Source organism: Notothenia coriiceps, unplaced genomic scaffold (genome assembly GCF_000735185.1).
Source record: "Notothenia coriiceps isolate Sejong01 unplaced genomic scaffold, NC01 NC01_scaffold00006528, whole genome shotgun sequence".
NCBI classification, from domain to species: Eukaryota; Metazoa; Chordata; class Actinopteri; order Perciformes; family Nototheniidae; genus Notothenia; species Notothenia coriiceps.
In genome coordinates this window covers 3,519-28,954 of record NW_011339229.1, presented here as the reverse complement: position 1 = coordinate 28,954, position 25,436 = coordinate 3,519, and the positions used below count along the sequence as shown (strand labels likewise).

General features: G+C 40.2%; 3 protein-coding genes across 3 annotated transcripts in view; all 3 read right to left on the bottom strand.

The window, feature by feature from the left end:
* The window catches only part of LOC104943680 (uncharacterized), a 20,601-nt gene extending 14,615 nt beyond the window's left edge, over positions 1–5,986 (bottom strand). The window contains exons 1-7 of the mRNA XM_010769134.1: positions 5,918–5,986; positions 4,754–4,886; positions 4,385–4,639; positions 2,881–4,169; positions 2,538–2,660; positions 696–855; positions 401–509 (exon numbers count right to left, since the gene is read on the bottom strand). Of these exons, the coding sequence (XP_010767436.1) occupies positions 401–509; positions 696–855; positions 2,538–2,660; positions 2,881–4,169; positions 4,385–4,639; positions 4,754–4,886; positions 5,918–5,986 (2,138 nt within the window). The remainder of the gene's footprint in view (positions 1–400; positions 510–695; positions 856–2,537; positions 2,661–2,880; positions 4,170–4,384; positions 4,640–4,753; positions 4,887–5,917) is intronic.
* Positions 5,987–8,080: 2,094 nt separating this feature from the next.
* Positions 8,081–23,881, bottom strand: LOC104943678 (protein FAM208A-like). The gene is made up of 14 exons (XM_010769131.1): positions 23,835–23,881; positions 22,134–22,264; positions 21,875–21,906; positions 21,605–21,710; positions 18,834–18,937; positions 18,056–18,159; positions 17,686–17,758; positions 17,231–17,305; positions 16,505–16,692; positions 15,589–15,879; positions 10,889–11,075; positions 10,586–10,714; positions 9,452–9,600; positions 8,081–8,437 (listed from the first exon to the last, which is right to left on the bottom strand). The coding sequence occupies exons 5-14, from the start codon at positions 18,919–18,921 to the stop codon at positions 8,138–8,140; spliced, it is 1,584 nt and encodes a 527-aa protein (XP_010767433.1). The 5' UTR covers positions 18,922–18,937; positions 21,605–21,710; positions 21,875–21,906; positions 22,134–22,264; positions 23,835–23,881; the 3' UTR covers positions 8,081–8,137.
* A 48-nt stretch (positions 23,882–23,929) lies between these two features.
* LOC104943679 (protein FAM208A-like) overlaps positions 23,930–25,436 on the bottom strand; it is a 3,648-nt gene continuing 2,141 nt past the window's right edge. The window contains exon 4 of the mRNA XM_010769132.1: positions 23,930–23,971. Coding sequence (XP_010767434.1) covers positions 23,930–23,971 — 42 coding nt within the window. The remainder of the gene's footprint in view (positions 23,972–25,436) is intronic.

The following is a 25,436-nucleotide window of genomic DNA, read 5'->3' as shown; positions in this document are numbered from 1 at the left end:
ATGATAAAGATCCTCAGTGAAGCACAAGTCCATGTTTCTCACTACATTGTAAGTACAACTTATTAAAAAGATCAGTTCAATGCAACTAATGTCGTCTTAGTGTTATTGCATGATGTTAAAATTGGTTTGCCATGCATTTAGTGATGGATTGTAAACAATTGAAATGTAGCATTTAAGTGTTTTTCAGTTACAAGGTTGTTGTTTTAATAAATCAGAAACTGATGGTGCAGCACTACTGGACCTCTTTATATAGGCATTTTTTCCTTAACAAATTGTTTTTGCGCTGATCAGGGGGTACTTGGCTGAATTTTTTTTTCAAAGGGGGTACATGATTGAAAAAAGTTTGAGAACGACTTTGCTACAGGGTAGGATTGCTACGCAGTGAAGACATAATCAGTACCTGGATTGTTCTTTTAATTTCTTGTGGGTTTTACAGTGAACCTTCAGCCTCCAGACGCTCTCTGGAGAACTGTTCTGCTCCAGGAGCATCAGCAGTGCCGTCAGTCGATCTGCAAAACAACATCAGTTAAATAAACACAAACAAGTGCTGCATTTGCCTTTTCACTCAAATAAAGCTGAAAAATTATAACCAGAAATAGGACGATCAAAATAAGTCAAGAAAAAATTATCCATTACAACCGTCTAAAAATATTATTTGTTGGACAATTTTTTTTGTTTGCCCATCCTTGATTTACCGTGAGTGATGAAGTCTGGATTGAGGATTAACTCGTCGGAAATGATGCATCCTCCAGAAACAAAAAGCTCATTGTAGCTGTTATTCTTGATGTCGTCCAGAGTATCGATCCCCACAAACACCACAGAGTCTAGACGCTTCAGAGACACTAGACCTGGGATCTGTGGAAGTTAAGTAAGAATCATGAGTAATGTTTATACATTTTCGTGACTTCCGGTTTGAGGTGTGCCGAGTAGACTTGTGCTTGACTGGCTCTAACTTTTCCACTCTTATTTACCTTTTAAACCTCGTCTTTTTTCAACATAATTAGTTTGCAACAGTTTTATAAGCCAGTGTTAACTACAAAGACCTCAACCCAATGTCGAAAGGAAAGGGAAACCAAGCTGAAAAGGGCAAAGGGTCTCCATCAGTGTCGACTCATAGCATAACTCCAGCTTCGACTCCTGGCATAACTTTGGCTGACATTAGCTTGCTGCTGGAGGAACATGGAGCAGCTCTCAGGGCTGATTTCAAATCCTCATTTGAGTCTCTGACATCTACATTACATTGCATTTAGCTGACGCTTTTATCCAAAGCGACTTACAATAAGTGCATTCGACCAAGAAGATACAAACTTGAAGAAAACAGAATCATATAAGTACATCAGGTTTCATAGAGCTAAAACATTTCAAGTGCTACTCAACTGGCTTTAGATAAGCCAGTCCTTTGTTAGTATATAAGTGCTTTGTTAATAGTTCTATCAGTAATTCTTTGTTAGTAATTCTTTGTTATATAAGTGCTTTGTTAATAGTTCTATCGCTCGAAGTGGAGTCGAAAGAGATGAGTTTTCAGTCTGCGCCGGAAGATGTGTAAGCTTTCTGCTGTCTTGATTTCAATAGGGAGCTCATTCCACCATTTTGGAGCCAGGATAGCAAACCCACATGTTTTTGCTGATGGGAACTTGGGTACCCCTCGCAGTGCGGGTGCAGCGAGCCGTTTGGCCGATGCAGAGCGGAGTGCACGTGCTGGGGTGTATGGTTTACCATGGACAGCATACACTCCACTATCACAGAAAGCGTATAAATTATCTGGAAGCTAATGGTACTGAAGTCGACCAACGTCTCCAGCAACTTGAGGACGCATGCTCTGCTCTGAAGGGGGACAAGGAGACACTTTAGATACTTTCTGACCTGGATTTTATCAAAACTATTAGGAATCGCATTGACCTTTTTGTTTCCACTCATTTTAACCCGGCTGTATCTGCAGCAACAGTTTGGGAAGCGTGCAAGGCCTATCTACGAGGGGAAATAATATCCTATTGCGCATACCAAAGGAAAATCAATACTGAGAAGAGTATCTGCCTTTCCAGGGCTTTATCAGATCTGCAGACAAGATGTGTAGACTCCCCCAGTGCAGATCTTCTCAAATAATTACTGACAAAAAAGGCTGAATTTGACCTTTTGGCCTCAAAAGAGGCAACAAAATCACTTTTAAAAACACGCCATAATTACTAAGAATTCAGAGATATATACAATATACATATTGTATTTTTATTTATTTTTTATTTCATTATTGTCCAATTGTAACTCATGTATTGTTTATTGGGGTTGTTTTGTTAGTAATCGCAGGGTTAACGTATTGTATTGCTGCTGTCTGTGTATTGAAAATCTCAAAAATAAATCATATAATAAAAAAAAGGTTTATACATTTTCAGGGGTCAAATACATAATCTAAAATAGCCTTTAAATTTTTTTGGACAGGCTTGTTACATTGTTATACTTAGGTTAGGTTACTGATTACATTTTATTTTACAGGAAACTGGTAGCGGAATACATTTTTAAAGTAACCCTCCCTCAGGAGGTACCTTGTGAATGTGTCCAGCTATGTCTTGGTTCTGAATGACAACCAGCAATCTGTCTGCAGCATTCTCTTGGTTCAGAAAAGCCATCGGACTCTGCTCCGCATTCCCCTGCTTCAACAGGTTTGCCTGCAACAGATGAGACCACATACACACTGTATACACAAAATAATATAATAATTTAACATCAATAAGGGAGAACCTATATTCCAAGAGCATCTGATAAAACAATAACTAGATGTCAAATAATGTTCATGAATCTCTGCCATTGATTTCCAGTGTGAACCAAACCCCTCAATCGGGTATCGGCCGCTTAATCACATTTTAAGTGTGCAGCCCATGAGCTTACCTTAACCTCTTGATGGATCTGGTCCCCCGGCTCGATGCTGTGGAGGTAGAACTGTAGGGTGTTTCTCTTCACTTCTTTGATGATCTTCACCAGACTGTTAAAAACTTCCGGCTTCAGCTGGCTGATCAGGGAGCTCAGTGCTGAGGTCGGGGGGGTGGTGGTGGCGCCGGGGACGGAGGCAGAGACTGGCTCAGAGACAGAGCTGAACCCTGGCAAACTCCCCTCGTATTTTGTACCTGCAAGACTACTCCCCCCCATCTCACCACTACAGTGCTCAGTCCAGTCCTCTTTTGTTTGTCTGATGTTATGAGTTCTATTGATCTCTAAACTCTGCTGTTTCCAGTGGGAGTGTGGGGGCTTGTTGGGAGCAGGAATGAGGACAGAAGTGTTAGCCGGCTTGTAGGCAGAATCCGACGGAGAGGTAGTAACAGATAAAGAGACGTGAGACAACAACATGGGACTGATGTTGCCTGTAGCATCGGGAACATGCTTAGGGATTGTGTGCTGCTCCCACGGATCACTTCCTCTGGAGAGTGCAGGGTTGGTACTGATGTCAGCGGCTGTCAGTTCACCAAAGATACCGTCATCTTCTCCACTCGTTGGAGCTTTAGATGCTCTGATGCTGGACACAAACTCACTAACTCTGCTTGCTAGTGCGTGATCAACATTAGTCCTGCTGCTGCCGGGTTTGTGGCTCGGGCAGGTGTCTTCAAACTCCGTTAGCATGCTGTTGATGCTGTGCATTAGTGAGCTAACGTAGTCCTGTACTGGGGGGCAGGGGTTGTAGAAAGAAACATACTGTGAAAACTGAGATATTGGGGCGCATGGGAGTGTGTGTTGAGGTGCGGAGGTTTCTGTGTTGGAGGTGGAATGTGGGGAATGTGGGAGGCTGTAATGAATGCTCTGCTTCTGCAGGAGGAGCTGCATCTCAGAGGAGAAGTCGTCCAGGTGTTTGTCAACGACGTTGCCAAGACAAGTAGGAGGTACGGAGACGGGTGGAGAAAACAAAGAGCCATCTACAAGGTCCTTCACTTCCCCATCCATAAATTCCACCTCCTCCTCCTGGTCTTCTTTCACTCGCTTCTTGAGAATATTAACTATTTCTACCTCCTCTGAAACATCTTCCTTCACCTCCCCTTCTCCATCCGGCTGAGTTGAGGGTGGTGACGGGCTCCTCCTCCTCCTCTCTGGCGCTGGAGGTACAGATGGCTGGATGGATGCAGAAATAAATGGCTCTTCATTCTTCTTTTCCTTTCCCTGAGGTGTCTTTTCTCTGTCCTTATACGGCCCTGCAGGAGGCAGAATACACAACAGAGGCATACTGAGTAAAGAAAGTATATAACACATTCATTTAAGTAGGTGGAATGGATGAGGGGGGAGTCTGAGAGAAACTCCCTCTGGAGGAAATGTTGGGATTTTAGCAACAAATGTGGAAATATTTCATATGGCCAATATCAAGCAAATCCAGTCAAACAGATTAAAACTTGAGCATGTGTGAAGTTACCTGCAGATTCCCTGGAGTGGAGGTGGGCGACCGGCTCCACGTTAGCACATCTGTGGTTGCTGTTAAACTGGTTGAGGTCATTAGGCTCCGCTGGCCGGGAGCAGGAGGGGAGGGGGGGGCGGCCAAGGAGACGAGGGTCCAGACGTTGTGTAGGTCTTCGTTGTGGAGAGGGGCATTTTGGGGGAGAGGGGGGAGGGCTGGGCTCCGGGGACGGGCATTGAGAGGGGAGGCGGGGGACTGGGCTCTGGAACGGCACTGGGAGGGGGGAAGGGGGGGGGCTGGGGTCCCTGGTGACGGGCAGGGAGATGGAGTGAGGAGGCTGTGCTCAAGGGGGATGCGCATCGGAGGGGGGAGGGAGGAGTGCTTTGCCTGGGAGACGGGAGGGAGGCTCTGCCTGGGGGGTTTGCTGGTTGTGGTGATCGTCGTTGCCGTGGTGAGGTGAGGACGCGAGGGTCCTGAAGGAGTTTTCTGTCTCTGTGGTGTGACGTGAGAACTTAAGCCCCTACAAAAGAGAGCAGAAGTTTAAAGGAGAGATTTGTAATGCTGGTCACATGCTAGGCAAAATGTTAATTTATATTGTGATATATATGTCCAATCCAATTAAACTGTTAAGATGATGTGGATGTTTGTGAGATTTGGTGACTTTGGTGCAGCTACATTATTTATACAAGTTTCTCCACTTTTTTTCTCATTTTCCCTTATTTACTACATTCTACATGCAGCTCATTTTCAACTATTATTGCAAATATGACATATTGGGATATGTAAAACAAACTAGAAAATGCATTTCGCTGCAGAAAATGTGTGCGAATGCTGTAAAACTGTGAACACTTGTTGCTGAATTTTGCTGAAAAAGCAGAAATATTATTATAGACTGAACGGTCGTTATGTAACTGACTTTTAGCTACAAAAACCAAAGTAAGTGTGTGCTAAACTCTGCGGAGAAATGCAGAAAAGTGAAATGATTTGAGTCAACATTGTATACAGCTCAAATGCATTGGCAAAGACTTTGTTGAAAACTTGAACATGAAATGTATAAACTGGAAGAGTAGGAAAAATAGTGAAGAAGCTATAATATTTAAAACAGGCATATGCAGGGAATCCTGAAGTCAAATTCAATACCTTTTAAGACCTTTTTTTAAGACCCTTTGTTACCTACATTTTAAGACTCATCGCACATCTTGAGTTCTAACCGGTTACATTGGCAACACACTTTACCTCACATCTACTATAATTGATTGTAAGATAGCAAAACTAAACAGAGTGCAGACAGACTACTCTGAAGCCTCCTTTCCACATGGAACTATCACCTCTCTGTGAAGGTCAGGTTTAATGCAGTTATGCTGCATTTTTTGCTTTCTGTAGACCTCTTGTGCTCTTTCATTCCAGTAAAACTCCTCAGAAAACATTAGAAACCAGTATTTGACCAATGGACAAAGCAATTGACAAAACTTTGAACTATGAAATATGTTAAACTTTATGGTGAGCTTCAGCGGGGGTAATGCCCATATAGGAACTCCCCTCAACAAATACCCAGGGGTTAAATTGGCTGGGGCTGTCGGGGGCTAAGCGCTGGCACATAAGACGATGCCCTGACGTCATCACCCTCACACATTTGTCATCATGTTACAAAAAAGGATATATAATGTTAAGACTTTTCTCCGTTCTTAATATAGACTATATTAGGGTCTATATGTGTTGACTTTACCTTAAAATAGCAGATCCACTGTTGACCGGATATAATAGTTTTGGCTTAGACCAAGGCCGGCCACACTAAAACGCCATACGCAAGCGCAAAAGGCTTCGTTCACACGCATTCGATCATTAAGTGCCGTTCACAACTAAGAAACCGCCTGCGAATGCTGGAAACGATGTAGTACAGTGAGGCCTGTAAGTGGCGTGCTGCCCCGAAATACACCAAAAGCAGCGAAGAAGACCCCGGAGCATGGTTGCCATGGTTGCCCTTCTGTTTATTCTCCGCGGTGGACGGCGTGTTCTCCTGCTGTATCTCTCAGAGTCCACAGCAGATGAAAAACACCCAACTCACCGCCTCTTCCAAGGAACGAGGGGACCGTGCGGCAGAGTTTCCGCAAAAAAAATGTTCCGCCGGTCAACATGTCCGTTAAAGTTTAAATCTTCCGTACAAAATTAGGAAAGTGCCGGTCAGAGGTCTTCTTTGTTATTTATTGAGCTTTAAAACAAATTGATAACGACTCTGTTCTCTGTATAATAATATAAGAATATTTAATAAACGGTGACTGCCTCTCTTTTTCTCCCCCTCTTCTGACAGCCCAGCAGCAGCAGGAGACGTGGGGAGAGGGAAGCGCATCGTTATCAGAAAATGATCATATAGGGCACACACGGAGCCGTTGGACCCCCAGAGCGTTGCGTATGCCGGTCTACCCACCTTGGGACCCGTTACCGTAGTCGTTTATCCCCCCCCCCCCCACACACACACACACAGAGCGGAGCAAGGCAACGAAACTTAAAATAATAAGCAGCATTTTACGGCGCGTTATGCATGGGGCCGCCTTGTGGGGTTTCCCGACATGTCGTTTCAGTCAATTAAAGGGTGTTTCATGTTGTCGTTGCTGTGAACCTTCTTAATACCTTGGAAAATGCCGTTTAATACTTTTTAATAGCCTTAATTTTCGCTAAATTTATTTATCAACTTTTAATACTTTTTAAGACCCCGCGGACACCCTGTAAAAGATAATGTTTTAAAAAAGGTATAAACAACCAAATGTATAGCTTCAATGTCCTGAAATAGCTGAATACGTTAAATGTTGAATGGTTTCTGTAGCTGAAAGCAGGCTGAAGGAGTTGGATATTATAAGCGATTAGTACTGAATGAATGTGTATTAAGAAGAGAAAATATAGTAAAAAGGTTTTGAAAAGCAGCAGAATATTTTAAATACAAACTTTTGAACTAACTTGATGGCGAGTGATCTGTCGCCATGGCAACGGCATTTGATGACACCCCATAATATGTGTTGATGGCTGCATCGTTACCAAACCTGTGAAGTTTTGGGCCATTTCGAGCATTTTCACTGAAGTTATGAGAAAACCGTGTTTCATGATTAGCATTGTGTTGTCATGGCAACGGCATTTTGAAGAAATCTCAAAACGGTCACGTAGATGTCTTCACGGCTGGACTGTTAGCACACATGTGAAGTTTGAGCACTTTTTGAACATTTTCGTAGGAGTTATAGCGACATCGTGTTTTATGGCGAGGGATGGCAACAGCTTTTGAGGAAACTCACTATTGGCACATAGACATTTTGAGGGCTGGGCCATTAACCATTATCTGAAGTCTGGTGCTGTTTTGACCCTTTGCATAGGCGTTAGGAAAACATTGTGTTTTTTGGCGAGGGATGCGTTTCCATGGAAACGGCATATGCTGAGATGTCAGATTTGACCTAGAGCTGTGCACAGCATTCGCACTAAATATTCCTTTTAGATGTTCCAAATTAGGCCTTATTCTGAAAGTAGCAGTGTATGATTTAAACAAATGAGAACGCCAACATTAGCCATTATTTGGGTTATAGGATAATTATTCAAGCATGTAGACAGCATATTTGGAATATGCGTCTACATTTTGTCTATACCGCAGTTAGCAACACACACACAGTTTTGTGCATTGAGCACAAACTAACTAGTGTTCAACACTAGCGTAGAGCATGCACGCAGAAAAGAAAACATTTCTAGTCAGAAAGACTTAAATATCACCAGGTTTATGGATTTGCACAAATATTACAATGCAAACTTTTTTGAGAAGGTAGTTGGGGAAAGAATGAAGGAGGATGTGTAAACGGGAATATAAGAGAAGTCATTATCCATGTTAACAGGTAAATAGCCTTGGCAGACAGACAGACCTGTAATAGGGATGAGAACCCACGGGATCTTGTCCTGTTCCTCCTCTTCCTCTTCATATCCCCCTGCCCTCTTCCCGAGCCCCCCTCCTCTTCCTGCTGCTCCATGGTGATTCCCCTCCCCGCTGTGGGAGCCGGGACTGAATCCCTCCGAACTACTGATGCTGACGATTGTCTGCTCCTTCACACACACAGAAACAAAAATGCGCATTAACCTTACCTGCTCCACTTTAATTTACTTAATTTTTGATCTACTATTGAAGATAGTGTAGAACAATTAATAGGCAAGAAGTGCCTGAATAATAGGGCGACTGTGGCTGTGAGGGAGTGTGGTCGTCTTTCAACCAGAAGGTTGTGGGTTCGATCCCAGCCCATGCAGTCAACATGTCGATGTGTCCTTGGGCAAGATACTTAACCCTGAGTTGCTCCCGATGGCATGGCCAACGGTGTGTGAATGTGTATGAATGTTAGTTCCGAGAGTAAGGTACACTGCTCTGTGTGAATGGGTGAATGACATGTAGTATGTAAAGCGCTTTGAGGGGTCTTAAATACTGGATAAAGCGCTATATAAGTACAGTCCATTTACCATTTACCAATAAGTTCAATTGGAGTTTAAAAATATCTATCAATAATATCAATTAAAATACAATTCAGCTGTTTCTATTGGAATGCCATATAAACTCTAGAGAAAGAGTTGCCTGTAAAACATGCATGTATACTGTAACAAACTGTGCATTAAATATTCAATTTTCTTTGTTATTATTAATTTACACATTAATTTTTTTATGTACAATTTTTGTCATGGAGGTTCTTCTTAAAATGTGTGACACGGGCATATGTTCAAAAATATTTGTTTTAAAGATTGATGAAGCCTAAGGTTTTTTGAATTGCATGTATTCATTTATTTTATACACAGAATGAGGATTGTGCTTTGTCTACTATATTGAGAGTAGATTAAGGGATCATGTCACCACTGCTGTGGTATTTATGAGCATTATGTAGCTTATGTATTATGATAACCTTTTTAAATAATCCTTAAATATCATTTTGGTGCCAACATTATTTATCTTTCGAAAAAAAAAAAAAGGTGTTTGTTTGAAAGAGGTATTTCTATGTAAGAATGACAACATATATTAAAATCTATATTTGGCTTCTTTTTTTTGAAAAACAGTACCGGTAATCTTTAAACTGTTACCTCCAGCTCCTCCTGATCCCTCAGGTCGATGTCACAGTTGGTGGGCAGACCCAGTTTGGTGGCCAGCCTATCAAAGGGCCAGGATGTCTTCTGCACCGCCTCTTGTACTTCACTCTGATTGGATGTTCCTCTTGCTGCCTGTGTGAGGCCTGTATGTTGGAAAGGATCAATCATTTAAAAAGAGTTTTGAATTTCATCAGGAGTTTTCAAAATGTTGTTCGCGTAACATTATGCACCGATTGCAATTTCTTTGGCCAATTCCGATTTTAGTTTTTCAATGCAACTGTACTTTAAGAGGAGAATCTGAGAAAAGATTAATCTATAATGTCTTTGTAGGCCTATTATAGAGAGTTCCTTATTTACTTTCCGTGTACAACTACATATTTCTCCAATCATTTATTCATTCAAAACTATTCTTCAACCAGTATATATTTACAAGAAAGCTAAGGTGTATGGATTATATTATCTATAAATATATGAACTATATTAATCTAACTGTATTATATACGCTCGCCAGAGAGAAGATATCCTGCAATTACTAAGAGCCGCAAGCTTAGCAATGAATTACAAAGATCATTGTCTGAATATGTTATTAAAATATTGATAACTGTTTTTCAGAAAAAAATGGGCTGAAGACGTTCATAAAAGGTTACACATTTAAATGAGGAATTCTCAAACTTTGCAACACTAAGTGTGTGTCAGCGTGCCAATAGTGGGTTAATGTGTGTGCGTTTGGTTATTTAGGACGGGAAACTTCATACATGTCATATCATATGTCCATCATATGCCAGATTTAACAATACTGTACAAGCTAATATTCTTCTGCAGTCCTTGATTGGTTGACGGCCATAAAAGGAAAACACAAAGCTTAGTGAAGAGCATGCGTTTAAATTTCAGCGGCAGAGATTTTCAAAAATCTGATGTGGTCATGGGAAATCAAGCTGAAAGTTTAGTGATGAATCTATAATCATAAACATGTGTGCTAACTCGTGTTTAGGTGCAACTTGAACAACTTAAGGAAATGGTCAAATAAATGTATACGGATAAAAAAGAAAAGGATATAAATAAAATATGATATGCTGGAAAAAGTTGTAATGTATAATGTAGAAGAAGAAAGTCCCAGAATCCAGTCACCTTTTAGCAGAGAGAGTAGTCTAGTAGCTAATTCAGATCCATCTTCCCTTAGATCCACGTCCTTCAAACCTACCGAACCAATCACAGACGCAAGAGAGCCAGGGGGGGCGGGAACATGGCTTCCCTCAACTAGGAGCCCAGAGTGGGGAGGAAACATTAAACACAGTAAGCAGTAAGACATTTGCGGAAAGCAGAAATTCATAGAACGCATAAAGAACAGTGAATACTATGTCCTGTCAAGTAGTTAGATGCTCCCTCAGGATAATAAAAAGCTAGTTTTAAAGAAACCTCCTGTCTCCTCACCGGGAAACTTGCTGTGTCTTCCGGGTTCCTGTGATGCCTTCAGGAACTTTAGTGTCCTCTCTGCCGTCTCCTGTTCCATTTTCCTCTTCCTCCCGTGTACCTTCACGCCTCCTTCTCCTCCCTCCTTTCTCACCACAGTCTCTGCTTTTCTCTTGCAGGTCAGAACCAGGTCGACCAGCTGCTGCATCTGAGTGGCAAAGAAATCACGTGTTCAGTTCAATACAATAAAGGCCGATATGACACAAATAAATATATAACAATAGAATTAAGGGTTTCTAATTGTCTATTATGTCATACTAACAACATATTAGTAAAGAATTGTCAACAAATGAATTCAAATTGTGTTGTTATTTGTGAAAATATCTGAAATATAAAATGGTATAGTTAAAAAGGGAAACAAATTATATAAAAAGGTACAGGCAACACAGGTGGGAGAGTAGTTCTAGCAGTCTAGCAGAAGCTCAGAGAAAGCTTGTAATTTTTTTTTTAAACATTATTTAGTGATTCAGGAGCAGAGGATTCAACTTTAAATATGACTTTTATTTTAGTGACTGTAATAACAGATTGGGTCACTCAACTTATATTATAGGGTGATGTCTAGGGCTGCAACAAACGACTAATTTGATAATCGATTAATCTATCGATTAATGAAACGATTAATCGATTATTCGGATCGTTAGGGTTTTAACTGTACTACTACTGCTTATCGATCCGGTCCTTTTAACGATAGTATTAACGGTTCTTTTGACAAGAAATAAGGTAAACTAACTAAACAAATTGCGAACAAAACTAACATTGCTTTTTATTTTAATTAAATGCATAATATTTCACATCAAAAGAAACAACAATGTTTTAACAAATCGTATTAAATAATCTGATGACAGAACTGTAAACAGAATAGCTGAAACTTTAACAAAATAAATAACTCAGTTACCTCTAATCATTAACCTTTGTTTTTGGGGTGTGTTGCTGTGTGTTGCTGCTAGCATACATAGCACCTGACGTGGAAACGTTACTCGTGGACGGGGCTACAGAGCTGCTAGAAAGACATTCGAACCCGGTGCATTTCTCCGTCTGAATGTGGAGCACTTTTGCTAAATGTTTAGACAAATTGCTCGTGCACCCTTACATGCTAAACTCTTATTGCACTTTTGGTAACGAGGATTGTCCACATCGAGACGGGTAAAGTTTAACCACACCTCGGAGCGCGTTCTCTCCGCCATCTCCTCCGTGTGTGTGTGTGTTGCATGCATGTAGCAGCTGCGTGTGTAAACTGCCCCGCCCCCTCGCAAGCAGGCGGGGGAGAGATCTCTCGTCTGAATTGGGAAGATTGAAAATACATTATAGACGCATTTTGTAGTCATATTGTATATTAGAAACGGAGTTGGCGACACTAAGNCCGATGCTCTCCGTTACACCTTCCAGACGAGACATAACCACGTGAAGACCTATGGTGAAGACACGTTACGCTCGTGTTGTGTTCAATGAACCTGTCCTTGGCCAGGAAAAACAGGCACTCGCTTATTTAATTATTTTGCGATCTAGATTTTTTCTTCTTTTTTGAAGTGAGAAGTTGTCTGACGGACCCCCCCCCCCCAAACAAAACGAAAACTCTTCGGTTCTCCACGAATTACACAAGTCACCCAAATCAGCGTTAAAAAAGCGGGAGGCGCCAAAAAGCGACTAATTTGCATCACTGTACATTACAATTGCCAAAATTACAGAAAAAACGAATGTAAAGATACAGGAGATAACAGGAGATGTTATGCAAGATGCATCAGGTGAGGAGGGGCAGTGTTAGTCGGTTGGTTCACTAGTTATATTCATAGGGAAATTCCATTTGTAACAGACATACATGTTCCACAAAGGATATACCAAAACCTTCAGTCGTAGAAACGTATATCAGTGTGTGTAATTGGGTCACAATTCAGGTTTTTCAATACCTTTGGTTTTGATTTATCACCTTAAAAACGAATGAACAAAAAGTGCTAATGAGCAAATGTTAACAGGCAAACATACTTAATGAATATAATTATATTATTTGAAAATTCCCTTTTGAACATTAGCATGCTACAGTATCATTGTTATTGTGAGCATGTCAACATTAACTTTAATGTTTGTAAATGTGGTCGTATATAAAAAAGGAATATGAAGATGTTAACTTCAGTTCTGGGAAAGTCTACAAATCTAATACATGTATATTTCAAATGATGTGTTATCACTATCCTTAGATAAATACAAGGTATACAAAGCATGATTATTTCATGTAAGCTGTTACAAATAAAGTATAAATGTCCAAACATTGTACAAAATCACAGCACTGAAAATCCAAAATAACAAGCTCCGACTGGTTAATTACTTTTTTGAGGAACATCCGTAAAAATGTCATATTGTTTTTTCTCTTCAACATCATCATCAATGTGAGGTATAATGAAATAATGAATAGATCAAAAGTGTTGCTGACCGTTTGTATGCACAGTGAAAGATAGCCGTTGGATTTCACATGGGATCTAAGTTTGATTATATTTATTCTCAGTCTGTCTTTATTTTCACAGGCAGAACACTTAATTACTTGTTATTTTCAACGATGAATGTCTCATGAGGATAAGACGAAAGTGTAAGAAAAATAAACAAATAATTAACCTGTTTTTGGTCTCAGGTCTCAGGCTCGAAAATGACCTTTCCACACAACAAATGACAATAACTTCACTTCTAAAACGGTTACATTAATAATCTTTTTTCTCAAAGTAATGATAAACCTGTGAGTTGGATGTAGAAAAGTCAGAATCAATATAGACATTTTTTTTATTTTAAAGAAAATTCAGTTTGAACATTGTAAAAACCTGTAAATGATAGTGTCCGTCCTATAATTATTTTTTATTTATAGTGAAAACCACCCTTGGATGATGGGTTAGTAGACTAAAAGCTTTAGGAATCCAAACTAGGGGTGCAACAACGAATCGACTTAATCGATTAAAATCGATTACCAAATTAGTTGGCAACTAATTCAGTTGTCGATTCGTTGGTGACGTCATCACATGTGTTCTAAACCCCGTTAAGCTGCTCCAACGTTATCACTCTTTTTTATCGGTACAGGAGAGATTTAAAACATATGTCATATGTATTATTGCTACATAAACATTATATCGCAGTCTTAGTGTCGCCAACTCCGTTTCTAATATGCAATATGACTACAAAATGCGTCTATAATGTATTTTCAATCTTCCCAATTCAGACGAGAGATCTCTCCCCCGCCTGCTTGCGAGGGGGCGGGGCAGTTTACACACACGCAGCTGCATGCAACACACACACACGGAGGAGATGGCGGAGAGAACGCGCTCCGAGGTGTGGTTAAACTTTAGCCGTCTCGATCTGGACAATGCTCGTTACTAAAAGTGCAATAACAGTTTATCATGTAAGGGCGGTAACACGAGCAATTTGTCTAAACATTTAGCAAAAGTGCTCCACATCCAGACGGAGAAATGCACCGGGTTCCAATGTCTTTCTAGCAGCTCTGTAGCCCCGTCCACGAGTAACATTTCCACGTGAGGTGTTTGATTGATTGATTGAAAAGTTTATTAACAGCTTGTATATTGGGTACAGTACAGCTCAAAACATACAATTCTTAAGGGGATGCAGACCAGAGAAAGACTTTCGTCTTGTTTACATCAGGGTCCCCCATTTCCAATTCATCATATGTTATGTATGCTAGCAGCAACACACAGAGTTGCTAGCAGCAACACACAGAGTTAACTCAGTTATAAAAACATAGGTTAATGCATGGGCGTAGTTTCCACTGGGGACAGGGGGGACATGTCCCCCCCACTTTTCAAAATCCCGTTTGTGTCCCCCCCACTTTTCAAATGTGTTTATTATAATTTTTGTATGCAAGCGAGACAGAGAGAGTTACGGGGGTTGTTGTTAGCATCTGGTGCTAGCTCGGAGCTAACGGAGATTAGAAGCTGTTTCAACAATAAGGAGAGGGAGAGTCCTCTCCTGTCGGACTGAGAGGCTGAGATNCTACATGCATGCAACACACACACACACGGAGGAGATGGCGGAGAGAACGCACGAGGATTGTCCACATCGAGACGGGTAAAGTTTAACCACACCTCGGAGCGCGTTCTCTCCGCCATCTCCTCCGTGTGTGTGTGTGTTGCATGCATGTAGCAGCTGCGTGTGGTGTGTGTGTGTGTTGCTGCATGTAGCAGAGTGTGTGTGTGTGTGTGTTGCATGCATGTAGCAGCTGCGTGTGTAAACTGCCCCGCCCCCTCGCAAGCAGGCGGGGGAGAGATCTCTCGTCTGAATTGGGAAGATCGAAAATACATTATAGACGCATTTTGTAGTCATATTGTATATTAGAAACGGAGTTGGCGACACTAAGACTGCGATATAATGTTTATGTAGCAATAATACATATGACATATGTTTTAAATGTCTCCTGTACCGATAAAAAAAGAGCGATAACGTTAGAGCTTAACGGGGTGTAGAACACACGTGATGACGTCACCAACGAATCGACGACTGAATTAGTTGCCAACTAATTTGGTAATCGATTTTAATCGATTAAGTCGATTAGTTGTTGCACCCCTAGTGATGTCCCAATTTAACTGAGATAATTGTTGAGAACAGTTCTTATACGGTACTGAGTCTGGCTCTGTGCAGGTGTCTTTTGTTTTAGACCAAATGTCAGTTTTCACCTTCTGAGTGTTGGTCTGTCCCTCTCGAGAGCTGCTGGTCGCCTCCTTCCCTATCACCTCTCTGTGTCCTCCAAGGCTCCTCCTGAGCTTGGCCTCCTGAGACTCCTCGGGGCCGCAGTGCGCCTCCACCATCTGTTTAGCCCGGGCCACAGACAGCAGGTGCAGGGTGGGGGTGTACAGGTAGGAGCGCAGGTAGCCCTCCATGTTCACCCGGTGTTGTTTGGGAGCAGGAAACAGCTTCATGCACTCATCCAGTTTGGAGTCGTACTCGCCCATCGGGTACTGTCGAACCTGGAGGGCAAAGACAGAAATATGTGCTTTAGTGTTATGATTGAAGGGAAAATAAGATAAAGTATTTACTTAAATAACTAATGATACCTGTGTATTTCTGTAAAAAAACCTTTTCTACAGGAGGGTAATGAGTTAATGGCTATTAGGAGAAGAGGGAGTGAAACCAGTTATGTCCACATATCTCTCTGTGAGCCGGAGAAGGAGAATATGGTGATAACTGAGAAGTGTTCTAAAGTCAACGGAAAAATAAGTGAGAGGAGCCCCAGCAGACGAGTCAGATTTGTTTATAACTGATGATGTGTGTGTTGTACTTCATCTACTCTGCATACTAGTTTGGTGTTTTGTAATCAATGTGATCCAAAGTAAACCTATACAGATACAATTCTGATATCCGTCTCATTTTTGTTTAAGCCTGTTTAATTGAAAAGTCAGTTAGGAATCTAAAACCAACCGGCCCACTTGAAGATCTATTTATCATCTATTATTTGTCCATTAATACTTGTGCTATGTATTCATTTTATTTAATATATTTTGTATATGATCATGATACTGGATGTTTGTAAGTATGCATTAATGTTTGTTTAATCATTATTTTACTTTTTTTAAATAATACAATTAATGTTACCTTCCCATCGGTCAGGCCGACCAGGTATTCCCGTGTGAGGTGCTCCACGCCTGCAGACAGCTCAGGGGGGTGGTTGGCGCGGGCCTTCACCAGAGCGTGGTGCAGCGCTGGAATAAACTGTGAGAGCCGTGGCATCACCGGGCTACCAGATTGTGATGCATTATGGGACGAGGAGGCACCCCTGAATGCTTCAGGGAGGAAAGAAGAGAACATTTAGAGTTACATCAGAACTTCAGATTTGACCCACTGTTTAGCGTTTACGGTTTTATTCCTTTTTTAAACTGGGTTTATAAATGTTGTTTATATCAGCCGGAGGTTAACTGACTGTTATATTGTGATAAAAAGGCTGTAGTTTATGGGGACAGTACAGCAGATTATTGGAAATTGTTGTTAAAGTTGCTGTTAACTCAGGGAAACTAAACACTTTTTGCAGACTTTTGTAAAGTAAGGTATAAGCAGGAACACTTTTATTATGAAATACCTTGCAGTAAGTGTTTTCAAAGACAGTAGCTTAACAGCAATTTTAAATAAAAAGAATGACAGAAAAGGAGAAATAAATAAAACAGATCATTGTCTCCTAACTCTGCAGCCCTGCTCAGGTCTTTGAAACATTTGAGCCTCTTTTAGCTAATTCCTTTTCACTTCATCCTTTAGATCAGTATTTGGGGGCAGATGGGTATAGTTGAAAGGTTCTGTATTGTAAAATAAAGCATATCAGTTACTCACTGGATTTAGAAAGATCTCTGGACTCTGGGAAGACAAACAACGCCTGGAGACTTCTCTTCCAGTTCTCTTCTCTCTCTGAAAAAAAAATCATTGTTATTCCTATTCTTCTGATTCATACCTACAACCAAAACAAATATAACTTTCCTTGATACATTTGGCTCTAAACAATTCATTGACACAGTTGACATTTATATTTTTGAAAGCTATGATGATATAGTTTGAAGCCAAGCGGTTTAAAAAAAACATACCAATTCAAAGAAAATATAATCCCGAAATGTTTTTGATGTTATATCAACCACATCTCTATCTGTATATATTTTTCTCATGCTTAATTAAATGTTACTTCAAAAAAAAAAAAAAGTTTAATTAACGGTGTACTAGCAAGTGGAATAATAGACATGACTTCTCCAATATTTTCCCAACCTTATTTACAAGTTCACCAAACCACATCATACCTGGGGGCGTGGTCATCTGAACACTGGATAACAGGAGGAGAAAGCCTCTGTCTGACAGTGCAGTCACCAGAACCTGAGGGGAAACGGACGACTGTCATTTAACAGTTATTCATTATTTCACTTTTTCTTTTAACGCAGTTCTCCTTTAAATCACTTTTTTCTAATTTATATATATTGAAAGTTTGGAGGTAATAATCCACTGTGGAAGATTTACAAACATCAATATCTTTTGAGATTGTGACACAAGTTTAAAGAGGCCCTTTTATGCTTCTTGGCGTTTTCCTTTCCTGTAGTGTGTTATACCAGATCCTGTTATTTCCCAAAGGTGCGGATTTCCTGTTAAAATAAAAAAGGTAGAAAAAAAACTCACCACTCTCTTTGTCTCCAGCTCCTGCAGCAGTCTGGTCACGCTGGTTGTAGACCGATTTCTGTCTGTCACCTCCAGAAGACTGCAGCAATGACGGCTATTCACAACTACACACACAAAAAAACACAAAATACCTCTGATGATACCAATATTACCTTTTTGTCTGCATACTTGCAAAGAACAACTATTTCAATAATATTCTGCTTCAATCTATATTTGTTTGCATTTAGCTTCGAAACACTACATTTTAAGTGCATGTAAAAACGTTGTGACCTCTCAGATACATGCATTGAGGCACATAATGAGAAGTTATAAAAAGTTGATTTAATAGAATTATAGAAATAGAAAGATAGATAGAATAGAAAGAATTCTAAATTAATATGATACATCAAATTAAGGATTTTCTTAAGGTCATATGTCTTAAAATATAATGACAGACATTTGATAACCTCAATAGAAGCTTTGATTGTAAAAAAGATATGAAATTGGCTACACAACTTGATAAATAGACACGACAGTGATGATTAAAAACAAATCGCAAAGGAATACATATTCTGCTGTCTTCTAATATTGTAAATGCAGGTTCAGGATTGATAACTTCAATTTGAAAAGTTTTAAGTGAAGTTCATCATGTGTTGCGATGTTGGGGGAGTCTGGGATTTATAATGTTCATTGCCAAAACTACGGAGTATCCATTGTGCATATGACAAATAAAGCCTTTGAATAATTGAATCCTTTGAGTCAGCTGCTGTATGGTCACTCAGTGTTAATCTGGCCTCACCTTGGTGGCTGCTGCTGTACAGGTTGTAGGAGAGCAGGTCAGAGGACAGGTACCTGGTCAGCTGCTCCAGCTTCATTACACAACCCATTTCCAACTTCTCCGGTCTGAAGCAGACACGAGGGGAGACACACAGAGCAAATCATCTTAACATGTGACGCACTGGTCTAACCTGTATTCAAATTATTAAGAAAGTTACTTCTAGTTGGGAGATGAACTCTCACAAAAGAAAATCAAAAGGAGGTTCATAGATCGTCCTTCACCCATTTGGTTTACACCATTACAAAATTCTACTAACCAGAAATGCATTTTCTTAACATTGGTTTAACAAATACATCCATCAAAGTTCTAACTGTTAAGGTCCAGTTCAAATGATCAAAGTAGGGGGTGCTCCATTATGGCAAAAATCATTACATGTTACTTGTTAGACGCTTTTATCCAAAGCGACTTACATACTCAATACTGTGGGCAATCCCCACTGGAGCACTTTGGGGTGAAGTGTCTCAGGGACACAACGACATGTTGACTGCAGTGGGGTTTGAACCTGTGACCCTCCGATCCGAAAACACCAACGCACTATTCATGCGCCACTTGCCTCCCATCATAAAGACGTTTATTTTGGGTCAGTTCACTATAGAGATCACAATTATTTTACAGGAATACTTGTTTACGTTGGACAAATCATGTATTTATTGAACTTTGAAAATCATCTATTTTTCTAGGTGGATTATTTTGCTTTCCTTTTTATTGTCTAAATAGGCTCTCTATCAGTCATATTGGCTCCAGATGAACCAAACACACCAACAGGATTTAATGAGGCTGCGGTTGGTAGACTCTTGGACCCTCTGTGGAGCATTTATCTGTATTGCATCACTCTGGTTCACTTGAAAGCAGAATGTATTTATTTATTACACTTCAGTAAAAGACAGGATAGGGGTCTATGTGGAGATAAAGTCATTAACATGGGGGTGTCAAGTCCCCTGTAGGGTTCAGTGTGAGAACAAGTTTTTAGAGAGTACTTGTCCATGGACAAGTGAGTTTGGCAATTTACTTGTCCGAATACATTTTTCACTTGTCCAGAACGGACACAAATTGGGGCCACTGGAATCTTCTTCTTCGCCATTGTATTTGACATTTTCTCACGGTTTTTACTAGGGATGTCCCGATCACCTTTTTTGCCGATACCGATTTTTCCCGATCCGATCTTTATGCAATGCATTAAGAGGAAAAAAAGCCTTCAAGTTGTCCCTTAAGGTTATTTTTTTATTTAAATTGGATATTCTATCCAACATGGATATAGCTTCCTTTTTTCACAGCAGCATTGGATCAGTTCAGTTGTGCAGCATTGGATCAAAACAAAATCANTGTGTCGTCCTTGGCAGTCTCAGTGTAGTTTGGACTAATTTACTTGTCCGAATACTATTTTCACTTGTCCAGAACGGACACTAAGTTTCGGGCCACTGGAATCTTCTTCTTCGCCATTGTATTTGACATTTTCTCACGGTTTTTACTAGGGATGTCCCGATCACCTTTTTTGCCGATACCGATTTTTCCCGATCCGANAACTGCCCCGCCCCCTCGCAAGCAGGCGGGGGAGAGATCGCTCGTCTGAATTCGGAAGATCGAAAATACATGATAGACGCATTTTGTAGTCATATTGCATATTAGAAACTGAGTTGGCAACACTAAGACTGCGATATAATGTTTATGTAGCAATAATACATAACATATGTTTTTAAATGTCTCCTGTACCGATACAAAAGAGCGATAACGTTGGAGCTTAACGGGGTGTAGAACACATGTGATGACGTCACCAACGAATCGACGACTGAATTAGTTGCCAACTAATTTGGTAATCGATTTTAATCGATTAAGTCGATTAGTTGTTGCACCCCTATTGTGTAATTTGAAACCAAAACTAAGGCCTCAGGATGACTTTAAGACTTGAACATGGTCATTTTTGTTTTGTAACATTGACATTTAAAAAAAAAAAAAAAAAGTATTTAAATTAAAAAATCCCGATCCCCGATTTTTTTCTCCCGATTCCGATCTTTTGAAAATCACGTGATCGGCTCCGATCCCCGATCACGTGATGGGATCATCTCTAGTTTTTACGACACCGCTAACGTAAGTGAGCGGTAAGATTTTACTGCATCACACATAGGGTTGGGTATCGTTTGGATTTTAACGATTCCGGTTCTGCTTTTTGATTCCAGTTATTTTCGGTTCTCGATTCCGGTTCTTTGAGAGGGTAAAAATAAGTCTGTCGAGATGCATTTCCTTAGGAATCGACAAGCAGAACCGAAACTAACATTTCTAAACTAACAATGTTGGACACGTACAATTTGCGAATGAGTTCTGCCTTTTGTAAACTGAATTTATCAATAATTTGACAATAAATCAGGGCGAAAAACGTCACTTGTCCACCGGACAAGTCAATTGAAAGATCTACTCGTCTGATACTGTAAATAACACGTCCCGGACGGTGGGACGACGTGTACTTTTTCGCACACTAGGGTTATTGGTTGGATATCTTGCTTTTATGAGGGTCACCTGATACAGGCATGGGTTTTATGGTTTTGTTTGTTCTACTTTATTCAGCTCAATGTAACCCACTCTAGGAAGGAAGTGTGCACACATTTAAGATCTATGAGAGCATAGAAGTATATTGTTTTTTATGTATTTGTTGCCTTACTCATCACTCAGTAACAGGCATATATTACAAAGTATTACTAAACAGTTTAAAGAGCTGGAAAAGTCAGGGCAGTACTCACAGTCTGTGGGGCAGTAAGGGAGGAGAGAAGCAGCGGAGGGATATCTGGAAGAGAAGCCGGTCACCTTTCACCAGATCTCCGCTCCACACTGTGAACTGAGCGCGCTCTGAGAGGAACAGACGATAGCCAACAGTTAAACAATCGACTCTTTGTTACGCTTAATGTTTGAATCTCTTTAAGACCTTGATACAATCACATTGGTGTGTGGGTCCTATATTTGAGCTGCATGTGTGAAGTTCATTTAAGGTGTGTTGTGATTTAATGACTCACCTTTACTGGCCTCTGCTGACTGACTGTTCAACCTGCCCATCAAACAAAGAGCACAAAGAACATTTTAATTAGGGCAATTAGTGCTCACTACTTAGGGGTTTATTTGAAAGTATTTAGTTTGAGTGTCTTCATTTAAACGTCGGGAGACCCTCAATATGCATCTGCTTATTAAGTGTTTCTGGATATTTTTATTTAGAATCATTCAATATGTTCACTTGTTTAAAACAATTGCATTTGAACTTGAACTAGATCTCCATACCTGATGGGGGCCAGAGGTTTGCTGGGAAGTGAAGAGTCTTTTCCTTTAAACAGGAAGGAGATGACGGCATACGGACAGACCTGACGAGGGCGCGGCCGCAGCTCATCAAAGGAATACTCGTAGAAGTATTGCTGAAAAACATAAAAAGAACAACAGCGCTCAAAGCTCAATTCAGTTTTGAGTCATACAAATATGTCATTACTTTATTTTCAAGGCACCTAAAGCCCTCACGCACCAAGCCACAGTACCACCAGGTGTTTCATGTGACACGTTTACATCTGAGATTTAAAAACACGATTAAGTTCCAATGTGAACATTACTTAAGAGAGCCTTATTAACAACGGAAAAAGCAGTTAAAAGCATTAACATAATAATTGTAATTTGATGTATCATTTCGCAGTGTTTCCCCTACCATTGTCTTGGCGGGGCGCTGCGCCCTGCCAACGGAGCCCCGCGCCCTGCCTGAAATTCAAGGTGTTTTTTTTTTGGTTTTTATTTAAAAAAAATATATATATAGCACCAAATTTCAACTGAAGTAATCTATCTACGGTCACTTTTCACATTGAACATGTTCTCTTTTATTAAATAAACTAAACGCCATGTTATTTATCCAATGTGTTCATGTTTCAGTGTCCACTGCTTTGCGTATTCACATTCTCCCTCCGCTCTGTTTCTGAAGGGCGGGGCTCACACACACGCGAATGCACACACTCACAATCAGAGACAAGAGCGGAGGAAAGGAGGAGAACAACAAAGTGTAAAAAAGTCAAACAAATCTGCTTTATTGCCCCGAGCTCTGCTGTCTGCCCGTTTGTGTCCCCCCCAAGTTTCAAATTAGTTTATTATTATTTTTTAACCGCAAGCCGTTATCGTCACGGGAGAAGGAAACACACAGCCTGCCCAGGTGGACGCGCGCGAACGCGACAACGAACGTAGCGTGCGCATTCTAAAAATAGCTCACAGATGGTGAGCAGGTACCGCGGTTTTGAACTACAGTATTGAATTTGACAGGAAACAACAATGAAACACCAGCAGAAGCATAGTCTAATGAGTTGGGTGAAAAAAAGACAGGAGATGTGAGTTGGTTTATTCAGTAAATTAGCTCCTGTGATGTGAGGCTAATGCAGGAGCTTGCTAGCTTGATGCTACCGGCATTTGCTTAGCGGCAGGACTCAACAAATCGCCTCTAAAATGTTTCGTCAGCAATGTATGACAGCAGACTGCTTGTTTAATGTTAGACTCACACCAATAACTCAAATATGATCATAACACGAATGCTTTCATATCAGGATCAGATGAGGTGGAGCTGCCTCCGCAATAGAGTTATGAGGCAAGAGAGACGGCAGCAGCAACAGCACAGGTTTGCAGCAGGTATTGGTTCATGCTGTTAGTCAGGTGATTTAAATGTATCAATGAAAGGAAGAAGTGTAGACTTACATGATAAGAGGGAATACAGTTTAGATAAAGTATACAGTACAGTGTAACCACTGTACTGTATTACTTTTTAATGTACAAATTACTTTGTTACTGTACAATATCAATAAAATAATCCACAGCTCACTTCTCTGCTCCAGAGGTAACAAAAAATGTGGGCGCCTCGACATTTTTTTTGGCAGCACCCTGCCAAGGCTAGTAAAACCCTATGGGGAAAACTAATTTGTATGAAAATATTTCTGTCAATCAAGTGTGTTGTGTTCTTACCTGTGTGAGTTCCAAGGCCGCGGTAGGAGGAGAGCGATGTGACTTTGGGCTGGCGTTCTGGAGGTTGTGGCTGTCCGAAGCGAGGCGTTGGGAGTCTAAAGGTTTTTCATGTTTTCATAGATGCTCTTCACTTTACCCTAAAATTTAAAAAAAAAACAGATACAAATCCAAAGGTCAAAAAAACAGATTTTTACCATTTCCGATCACTTTTTTTATTTGAAAGAAGGACTTAACACCAAGATCAGGTAAATACCATTATGTTATATCAGATGTTGAGTCCAAAATCATTCACCATAAAGTCACTAGTGTGTTCAAATTCAGGATTAATATTATTAGTATACTCGTGAAACCCTAAGTATTTTTGTCAGTCGCCCAAACACTCAGCATAACAATAAAAAGGTTTGAAGGCTAACCCCCCACATTTACAAAACGGGGGTTATCAATGAACAGATTAATTTGACCGAAGCATTATGTTTTTCCTCAAAATGTTCTTAAAGGATCATCATTTGATTTGTGAATTATTTTGACCTAAGATAATCGTTAAACAACAGATAATGTAACAGCTGCTATTAGAGATATTTTTCTGATCCAAAGATTTGGTTAATTAAGACCTACCTTTTTGAATACACGTATCTGATGTGTTTTTCATGTAGTCATGCTGGCGTAGGTAAGTATGTAAGGTATTGTGTCTGCAAGGCTCTTACATGACAGTGTAACCATATGCTTGGGGAAAACAACTAACATGTATCCACCTGGTTGGATATCTCTAAAAGGAGGTTGGGTGGTCTGTGACTGAAAAAGAAAATATCCATCAGAAACTGGAAGCTGATCAGAATTGCTGCTGCACGTATGTCCTCCACTAACACTAAAAAGACGTGGATCACATCAGTCCAGGTTCTTTAAATTCTAATCATTGGGCTTCCAGTCGGCCAAATAATGGATTTTAAGTACTATTTTGCTATTTTTAAATCACCTAAATGGCTTAGGACCAAAGTATATTGTTGACTTCCTGCATAATTACGAGCCATCAAGGTGCCTCAGGTCTTCTGGGACGGTCTGCTATCGGTTCCGAGAGTAAAAACAAAACATGGAGAGGCGAATTTAGCTTATTTATGCCCCGACCACTCTGGAACAAACTACCCAAATCATGCACGTCCGCAGAAACGCTTCACTATTTTTAAATCAATACTAAAAACAAATCTCTTCGGCCGCTGCTTTTAATTGAGGATGATCATATTCGACTACAGTATGCTTTTAAACATGTATTGTATACTGTTGGTGTTTATTTTTATATTTAATTTATCTTTGCTTTGTTAATGTCTGTGTTTGCTAAAATTGTAAATGTGTTTTTAATGTATTTATCCTTAAAAGTCTTTTAAATTTAGTTTATGTAAAGCACTTTGAATTGTCGCGTACAGAAAAGTGCGTATTATAAATTAAACTTGGCGTTGCCTTGATGAGGCAAATTTTGGTGACTCAAAAATCTTTGAGCGGTACAAATGTATTTACTTAGTACATATCTGACATCAACGATTAAACACGTGTGCATGTCTTATAACGTGAACTGGTCAAAACCACTGACAGGAAGTAGTTTTGAAAAAG

Excerpts from the sequence above, each read along its gene's own strand:
- LOC104943678 (XM_010769131.1), bottom strand. The coding sequence starts at position 18,921 with ATGGGTTGTGTAATGAAGCTGGAGCAGCTGACCAGGTACCTGTCCTCT. Across the intron at positions 17,306-17,685 it reads TCAGATGACCACGCCCCCAG|AGAGAGAAGAGAACTGGAAG; the intron begins GTATGATGTGGT and ends TTTTTTTTTCAG. Across the intron at positions 9,601-10,585 it reads ACTACTCTCTCTGCTAAAAG|GCCTCACACAGGCAGCAAGA; the intron begins GTGACTGGATTC and ends TCCAACATACAG.